The sequence below is a fragment of the Phoca vitulina genome, unplaced genomic scaffold (genome assembly GCF_004348235.1).
Source record: "Phoca vitulina isolate PV1807 unplaced genomic scaffold, GSC_HSeal_1.0 scaffold4, whole genome shotgun sequence".
NCBI lineage: Eukaryota > Metazoa > Chordata > Mammalia > Carnivora > Phocidae > Phoca > Phoca vitulina.
In genome coordinates, this window is record NW_022589707.1 from 54,225,304 (window position 1) to 54,234,758 (window position 9,455).

At 41.8% G+C, this 9,455-nt stretch overlaps 1 protein-coding gene across 6 annotated transcripts; it reads right to left on the minus strand.

The window, feature by feature from the left end:
• Positions 1-4,147: 4,147 nt before the first annotated feature.
• On the minus strand, positions 4,148-8,770 carry ARL4A (ADP ribosylation factor like GTPase 4A). 6 transcript variants are annotated; one of them, XM_032402024.1, is made up of 3 exons: positions 8,693-8,770; positions 7,551-8,326; positions 4,148-7,109 (listed from the first exon to the last, which is right to left on the minus strand). In XM_032402024.1, the coding sequence occupies exon 3, from the start codon at positions 7,018-7,020 to the stop codon at positions 6,418-6,420; it is 603 nt and encodes a 200-aa protein (XP_032257915.1). In that variant the 5' UTR covers positions 7,021-7,109; positions 7,551-8,326; positions 8,693-8,770; the 3' UTR covers positions 4,148-6,417. The 6 variants fall into 6 exon arrangements, with proteins under 6 accessions (XP_032257915.1, XP_032257918.1, XP_032257917.1 ...); XM_032402027.1 differs by lacking the exon at positions 8,693-8,770 and having other exon boundaries at positions 7,551-7,674; positions 8,261-8,679; XM_032402026.1 differs by lacking the exon at positions 8,693-8,770 and having other exon boundaries at positions 7,551-7,679; positions 8,261-8,679.
• Positions 8,771-9,455: the final 685 nt, after the last annotated feature.

Here is a 9,455-nt window from a genome sequence, read left to right on the forward strand (position 1 = left end):
CATACATTACATCCTTAGTTTTTGATGTAGTGTTCCATGATTCATTGTTTGCGTATAACACCCAGTGCTCCATTCAATACGTGCCCTCTTTAATACCCATCACCAGGCTAACCCATCCCCCCCACACCCCTCCCCTATAGAACTCTCAGTTTGTTTTTCAGAGTCCATAGTCTCTCAGGTTCGTCTCCCCCTCTGATTCCCCCCCTTTATTTTTCCCTTCCTAATATCTTTTTTTTTTTTTAATATATAATGTATTATTTGTTTCAGAGGTACAGGTCTGTGATTCAACAGTCTTTTTTTTTTTTTTAAAGATTTTATTTATTTATTTGGCAGAGAGAGACACAGCAAGAGAGGGAACACAAGCAGGGGGAGTGGGAGAGAGAGAAGCAGGCCTCCCGTGGAGCAGGGAGCCCGACATGGGGCTCGATCCCAGGACCCTGGGACCATGACCTGAGCCGAAGGCAAACGCCCAACAACTGAGCCACCCAGGCGCCCCGTGATTCAACAGTCTTACACAATTCACAGCGCTCATCATAGCACATACCCTCCCCAATGTCTATCACCCAGGCACCCCATCCCTCCCACCCCCCACCACTCCAGCAACCCTCAGTTTGTTTCCTGAGATTAAGAATTCCTCATATCAGTGAGATCATATACATGTCTTTCTCTGATTGACTTATTTCGCTCAGCATAATACCCTCTAGTTCCATTCACATCGTTGCAAATGGCAAGATTTCGGTTTTTTTTTTTTTGATGGCTGCATAATATTCCATTGTATATATATACACCACATAAAAGGGTAAGATTTTTATTTAAAACTAGAGCATCACTGAAATGAATCAACCTCAACATCTCTTCAACCACCCATTTTTAGAATGCTACACTGCTACACATTTTAGATTTAGCATATAGTAAACAAGCAAAGTTCCCTTCTCTTGTATATATGTGCATGTATAAAATAAATTTATAAGATATGACACATAAAAGATAGTGTTTCTGCTGGCTTGATTAAAGTTCATTCAACTAGGTTTTACTGGATGCTACTATAAATCAAACATCATGCTTTTGAAAAAGTATTTTAAAAAAGGCCTGAATCTTATGGTATTGGAATTGTCTTAATTCAATTTTTTTAGCATGATAAGTGACTGGATTTTCTGTTAACTCAATGGTTACCTTTAACAAAAATCAGAATCACTTGATGGGCCCAATCCCAAATTTATATATTCATACATCTAGAATAGAGCCTGAGAATCAGCCTTTCTAGCAAGTTTCTTGGTAGTGCTAATACTTCTGGTCCAGGGACCACACTTTGAGAACAAATATGTTAACTCATACCAGTTTCAATCAGAGGAGGTAAATACAGCACGCGCGCGCGCACACACACACACACACACACAGAGCTGCATTACCTGTTAGTCTTCAAACAGGAAGGGAAGGGGTGGGGACAATGATCCAGATAATACTTCTATTCTGGCACTGCTTTAATTTCTTCCTTATTACAGACTCAGAGAGGGCCAAAGAAAGTATGGGTTTATTTTGGCTAGTAACCCAGGATTTTCTACTCAACTCCTTTATAACCCAACACCTATGTGGGTAATTTCAACTTCAGCAAAACATAAGCAGAACACATAAAAACATGACCCTAAGCTGAAAGTAATTGGAAAATAACACAGCACACACATCCGTCCGGCAAACACAAATCACCACCATCATCTACCAGATGTGCCTACACATGTTGGCAAGTTTCCACAGAAGGGTCGGCCTACAGATCCCAACTTATTAGATAAAATCTGCAAATTGGTAACAATCTTGAGGCTTTCTGAACCACAATGTACACAGTTCCAGATTTTTAATTTCTGCAGTGAAGTATTCTATTTTGATTTGTGTCTATACCAAAAAATAACCATGTTTTTAAATTTTGTTTGTTTCTTACAAGGGAAGGTGAGATTATATTGTGCTAAAATAGACTGGTGCTTTAGAAATTTAAGGAAATGACCCAGATTTCAAGAGAATTCAGTATGTTTAGTCTTTCCCAAGCTCCACCAAGCTCCCATTTGTGCCATGCTGCAGGAAAGCTAAGAAAAACAAATTAAGAGCTTTTTGTGTAACATTCCTCTCCAAAACAAGTTTTCTTTGAATATATTTGTCAAAAAATAGTCTGGCTATTAATAACAAATATCCATTAAATGTTTACTATGTGGCAGGTATTCCCTAAATATCATACATTATTTCATTTAAGCCTTTTAGTAAATTAAACCCAAATAGTAGGCATATGCTTCAATTTGCCAGTGAAGAAACTAAGGCTGAGGAAAATAAATTGTCCAAAGAAAGTAGCACATGGTGGATCTAAGGCTCAAATCTGAATTTCTATAGCCATTATCAACCGCCTCTCAACACCTATTGATCCATACTGGTTAATAGTAACTGCTACCATTTATTGAGTTCTTTTTTTTTTTTTTAAAGATTTTATTTATTTATTCATTAGAGACAGAGAGAGAGAGGCAGAGGGAGAAGGAGGCTCCCAAGGAGCAGGGAGCCCGATGCGGGACTCGATCCCAGGACCCTGAGATCATGACCTGAGCCGAAGGCAGACGCTTAACCATCTGAGCCACCCAGGCGCCCACCATTTATTGAGTTCTTATGAAATACTTGGTGAGGCACTAGTTTACATTATTTCACTCAATCCTCTCAAAATTCTATGTGACAGGCTTCATTTTCCCAGGAGGGCATTCACATGAGAAGTTTCAAAGAACAAGCCAAAAGGTCCCAAGTGTATAGCGGGAGAGCCAGGATTTGAATCCTACTCTGACTCCAAAGTTCCTGCTCTTTTTAGCCAGTACACATATCCTCCTCAACTAGCCTCCCATGTAGGTATTCCTAGGTTTCTAAACACATACACAGATTTAGTACATATTTCAGCTGTGGTTTGTTGAGACTATTATCTCAGATTATCATGTATTTTAGTATTAACTTTACAATTATGAGTTTACATGCTATATGTTCATACTGAGTTTTTTTAAAGATTTATGTGAGAGAATGCACTTGAGTGTGGGCAGGGAGGGGGACAGAGGGGAGGAGGAAGAATCTCAAGCAGACTCCTGCTGAGCACAGAGCCCAATGGGAACTTGATCTCACACCCTGAGATCATGACCTGGGCTGAAACCAAGAGTCGGATGCCCAACCGACTGAGCCACCCAGGCACCCAAGTCATATTAAGCTTTAAACACTCCAGTGTTCCATAAATTTCTGAGTATGATCTCTAAATTAGGATGCTCTCACGCTACTCTTGGCTGATTCTTGGAAACTAAGTGTACACTTAATATCATAAATTTTTAATTGTGGTAAAATATACATAAAGTTTACTATTTTTAACTATTTGGGGATGTATAACTCAGTGGCATTAAGTACATTCACAAGTAGTGATACAAGCATCCCTACTATCCATTTAAGAATCTTCCGCTAAATTTAAAGCTTAAATGTAAAATTCCGACTTCAAATGATGGTATATTCAAAGTTCCAACTTGTATTAGCTAAATGTTGACTGTTACATCACCAAAAGTTCAAAAAAAACCATTTTTTGTGTCTTTCATGATCACTGAAGAAACCATTGTGTTTATATTACTGATGAAATTATTGTATTAAGTAGAACCCTGAAACACTCTACCAAAGACCTCCTTCCAGGTCAATATGAATAATTAATTAAACACTGTTTAAGTGTCAAATGCCTTGTACAGACAAAAACGTTCTAAGTCTAGGTCTTTCCCTCTGTTCAGAAACCATCATGCTTCTACAGGCTACTAATTCTCTCTCTACAGACATTTATTTTTACTAGTAACTTCACTTTTTGGCTTCCACGGATTTATTCACTTTTCCATGATTTTTCCATGATTCTTAGTGAACCTATGCTGTCTACATAAACTTTTCCATGATTCTTAGTGAACCTATGCTGTCTACATAAACTACACAACTTTTTTTCCTAAGTGCTTATAATCCATTTAGGAATAAGCCTAGATTTCTTTATAATTATCTTTGATAGTAACTTGAATTTAGAGTCATCCGGTCCTTGATTAATGTTGGGTATTAAACCAAATAACCTTAAATACAAGAAAATATTTTAGGAATATACTTTAGAAAAGGTGTACCTTAATAAAAAACTAGATATAAAAGCACTATCTAAACTCTTCCGGGTGTATTTTGGGAAGACTCCGTAGCAGAGTGGAAAATATTACGAAGAGTTTTGGAGTTAAAAATATATTTTATAAATCAAAGCTAATATAGTATTCAAGACGTTTTCTTTGTTTTTGTACTTGTAAGCTAAATATGAAACACTTAGATAACATGGATTTGCTTATCAAATTCCTAGGCTACAAAATAAGGATCGACACACTTGGAACTTTCAAGAGATAGTTAAAATAGTACGATTTTATATATCAAGTATATAAAAAGTACAGGTGGGCTAAACATCTACTCCATTCACTGATTTTGTTTTGTTTTTTTCAGCAAGCTTTATTAACCCATATCAGGTCTAGTGATATTGAGAGTATATATCATGATTTCATTTAGTGAAAGGTTAAAAAGAAATAAAAAAAGGTTCTCCCAGAAAACGGCCTTTGGTGCCTCTGTCACACTTGAGGAAAACCAAACTACTATGGGACTACGTAACCCAGCTGTCAGAGTTGTTTTTGCGCACCTAATTAAAAGCTTCAGCAAATGGAAATACATTGAAACGCAAAGTCAAAACACTGTTCTCCTAGTGCCTCCATTAGTTTATTGGTAGTTATTATCCACATTTTTATAAATATAAACATTCTAAGTGACTGTCACTAGTGCAGGTACATTTAACAATGAAAGCTCCACAGGAAGCTACTTCATTTTGTGTGTAACAAGAAATCAAGGTTCCAAAAACTTAACCGTACCACTAAAAACAAGAGAACCCCCAAAACAGAAAAACCCAAATTGAAACAAAACCCTGCTAGCAAAGTGCAGTTCTTTTGCTATCTTCAGAACAAACAGCTGTTGGCTTTACACATAGGAATTATGCTGAGTTGTTAATACAGGATCACTGGAAATAAGTCCCTGCTTGTGGATAAGCATTAGGCAATGGGTTTTCCTCCTTTTAATTTAGAGGGTCTTTTGGATTCCAGTGTAAACAGCACCAGCAAATTTTACAAAATATAGCTTTGCTACTTTCCCCTTCATTTTCTAGAATCGTAATTCTTATCTGCAGAACTGTATCATTTCTTCCTACCTTATAATCAGGACTGGACTGCCCACTAACACTGCTGAGATTGTAAACAAAAAAATTAAAGCTCAGAGCACTTACAAGACATCTCTTACATTCTCACTCCACAGTGCATCAGGTGTTGTTTATAAAGCTTCTGCTCCTCTCAAAACACTACAAAAATATATGAAACCACATCTGTGTTCAGCCAGCAAGGATCAATAAAACAAATATTTTACAACTGGAATACGTTAGAGACCATGTATTGTAATTACATCCTCTTGACTGAATTCGTCAACTGCTTTCTTCATAAATCCATACATATACCAAGCATACGCATTTATTAGTCTACATGCCCTAATTTACTATATAAAAGAATTAAGTAAATTATTTTAGGTTCTTCAAGTGAAAGTGCTTCTGATAATAAACTATTTCTGTAACAGCCCTAAATCCCCAAAATGGTGTTTTAAACCTGACCATGGAGAAAGATGCATAGCTACTTCTAAAAAGTAAAAAACTACACACCAAAACATGCATTGTCAGGAAAACTAATCCATGCACTTGAATATGCCCCCAATACTTTATTTTTATTATTTTAAGTTAGACCAACTTAAACATTGTCTAGAATTAAGATATAGCATTACATCACTTGATTCCAGAAAATGTCAAAATTCATTTGGCCAAAACTTAAAAAAGCAAACACTTCCTCCTTATCCCTTACTGGTTGGACCAATGTGATCAATATAACCGTTTATATATATTAATTTATCTTAACATTTCCATTCATTAGCATTTTATCTTAACATACAAAGCCTTATATGCAATTTCCTTGTAAAGGCTTCCCCCCAAAAGATGTAAGGACAAAACACTAGGCAGACACTCTTCAAAGTTTTATTTCACTAACTTCAGGTCAAATTTCCACAACTGTTTTCTGGTCAATTTGCTATCCATGCTTGGCTTCCCAGAATGGTAGTACCAGAAGATTTGTGGGGTAGGGAGAAGAGACCATTTTAAGAAGCACTGCATTTACTCATCTTCCACAAGGCAAAAGAGTTGGGCATCTGATTGTTCAACAAAACAAAGCTTTTTCAGCATCCAGGAGGGCAGGCGGGCAAACCAGGCTGTAGACACTCTTCCATTTGTCAACATCAGGCCAGAGAAAACCTACTCCACACAAATAGAAAAAGGATCACCATTCATCTCTTCTTTTTCTGTTGCCGCAACATTTTTCTTCTTTTAATGATCATATCATGTAGTTTCTCAAGTCCTTCCTTTAGTCCATCTCCTATGATTGCACAGGTGGGCTGCAAATGCCACGGAGTTGATGAGCTCAGTTCACCCATTGCTAACAATTTCTCAATTTCTGACAGAGACAGTGAGTTCCTCAGGTCTTGTTTGTTAGCAACTATAAGTACAGGGACTCCCTGATTTTCTGATATCCTGGTTATTTTATGAAGTTCAGTTTTGGCCTCTTCCATTCTTTCAACATCAACAGAGTCCACAACAAACACAATACCATCTGTGCATCTGGTATATGACTTCCACAGTGGCCTTAATTTCTCCTGGCCACCTACATCCCAGAAGTGAAAAGTGACTGTTTTAGAATTTCCCAAGGTTACCTTAATTTTTTCAGTGTTAAATCCTTTGGTAGGTACAGTATTTACAAATTCATTGAACTGCAGCCTATATAACACAGTCGTCTTTCCAGCACAGTCCAAACCCAGAATAACAATGTGAAAGGACTGAAACGAAGGCAGGCTGGACAGGATAGAAGTCTGGTCTGACAGGCCATTCCCCATTTCCAGGTGCAAGTAAGTGATCCCAATTGAAATGCTTTCTTCTCACTGCTTTAGAACTTCTCTTCCTAGGGGATCCAGCTACAAGGCTGCTGAGGGGGGGGAAATGAATAAGTTATTCTGGTGAAATAACGTACTACAACTGTTCTTCTCTCTTTCTGCTTAAATAAGCAAGACGAGGAACTTGAAAAACCAAACTTGCTTCAGTAACAAACCAAATGAAATATGAAACGTACGCAAACCAAGGCAACCGACAGAATAATCCTTGTGATTGCAATTCTTTAACATTCACGAAAATTACAGTAACACGTACTTCTCTACTTCCCTGGGTTCCCAAATCTCAAAGACCTCATTCCGAAGACAACCTAGTCACTAGTTTCTGGTCCAACTCGCAATAACCACAGAAGTGCCTCTTTGGGCAGAAAACTCATAACACATAATCCTATCTCGGGGATCTAATTCCACGTGCTTAAGAGCATACCCAAGGTTACTATTATCCCCCCGACCCCCCCAAAATAGCACAATGCTCTCACCTCCGGAATTGGAGTCTGGGTCCAAATGAGAAAGCATCTGGTAGGCGTTTTTCGAAGCGGGGTTTTTGGGGGAGAAGCACCCCACGTCCGCTCAGCTCGGCTCTCCACGCAGCTCTGGCAGTTGCTGCACTAGAAACCGTAGATTCAGACTCTGACCACGCCCACTCCTCACGGCCCACCCATGAGCCCAAATCCCATTGGTCACCCGCGTCAGCGCGTCTAATTCACACCCGCCCCAGCGCACTAATTGGCGAGAGTAACTGCCGCTCCCAGTGCGGCCAAGCTGGGTTCTCTCTCGGTCCGCAGGCACCACCTGTTGCCCTTAAGTTAGAAAAGAAGGCGCCCGCAGAGGGAGCCGAGTGGCCCCCGCAGGTGAGGGGACGCCTGGGGCGGTCGGTCAGGTCGCCGCCAGGCCGCTCGCTCTGCCCGCCCCCGCGCACCTGCAGCGCGGCCCGGGGACGCCGCGCCGCGGCTCCCACATCCGGGGCCCGCGGTCTCCGCCGGCGCGTTAACCCTTTGTCCGCTGGCCGAAGGGTGCTGGCTGTGGTCACGGCGGCCTCCAGGCGTGAATGATTCAATGTGCGGCGCCCGCAGGGGCAGGCCCACTGTTCCCGCAGCACGATCCCCTGACGTCGCCCCTCCGCACCCGGCCGGCTCCTCTCCTCCGGCAGGGCGTGGCCACACCAGCTGCCTGCCCCGCTGCGGCTCACCTGACTCACAGTCCTTCCTCGTCCGGACCCGACGTCGCTCACAGCCGCTCGGGAGCACGCTGGTACCTGCCGGAAGGCACCAGTGAGGCCCGGTTGGTAGCCGGAGACGAGACGCCGCTTCCGGGGGCGCCGGGTGGGCGCCGCGCGCCAGGCAGCCTAACGGTGCTCTGCCGATCGCTCCCCGCGCCAGCCGCGGCCCCGCCCCCTTTCCTCGCTCGCTGGGGCGCTGGCCAGTGGGGGGCGTGCGGGAGCCGGGTCTCCTAGCAACGCCAAAACAAGGTCACGTTCGAACTGGCCTAATGGGGACCGGCAACCGGCGAGGTCGGGCGGGGCTTCCGGCTTCAGCCTCGGCAGCAGTTACGTCTCGGACGCTTTCTCCAGCCGGCGGCTGGCATCAGGCGGGCCCCGCCGGGTCCCACCCTCCCTGCCTACCTCAGGGCGTCATACGGTGTCCCTCTGGGCGGTGGCCGGTGACGTAGGGTCAGAGATTTCAGAAGACACCAGACGGGCTGGCCCCTTATATAACGGGGTAACGTGGGCGTGCCTCAGTAGCTGCCCTGAGCGCCTGGGCCAGACTAATGTCTGAAACTCACCTTCCTTTTGTAGAGCAAATAAATTCCCTCTCCCACAAGATCCTAGCAACATCCCGGTGAGGTAGAAATATCCCGGTTCTACAAATGAGGAAATAAACTGGAAGATTGAAGAGCTGTTTCTATTGACCCAAGGAAAATAAGTGGTGGCCCCGGAACTCAAAGTCTACTAGTCATTAAATGCTTAATGCTTACCATTGAATAATTCTGACCCTAAATGTCAGTTCTGTGCTTGACCCTTAAATTTGCAAATACTTACTGAACACTTAACAGGCAGTAGGCACAATTCTATGTGCTTGGGGATAGAATGGTGAGCAAATCAGACATTGTCTTTGCTTTGTGGAATATTGGTCTCATGGAAGAAAAAGAAAGTAACCAAATTGCCACATGAATAAATTTTTAATGTAATGAGTAATAATTTCAGGGTACTTAAGACAACATAGGAAGGGGGGGTACTGGGAAAGTGTCAATCAACAAACATCTTTTTCCGGGGGGGTGCTGTAAGAGATTGAAACTTGGAAGAATTTACATGGTGCACTTTAAAAAACATTGCCCTTTTTATTTATTTATTTATTTTAAGATTCTATTTATTTTAGAGCAGAGGA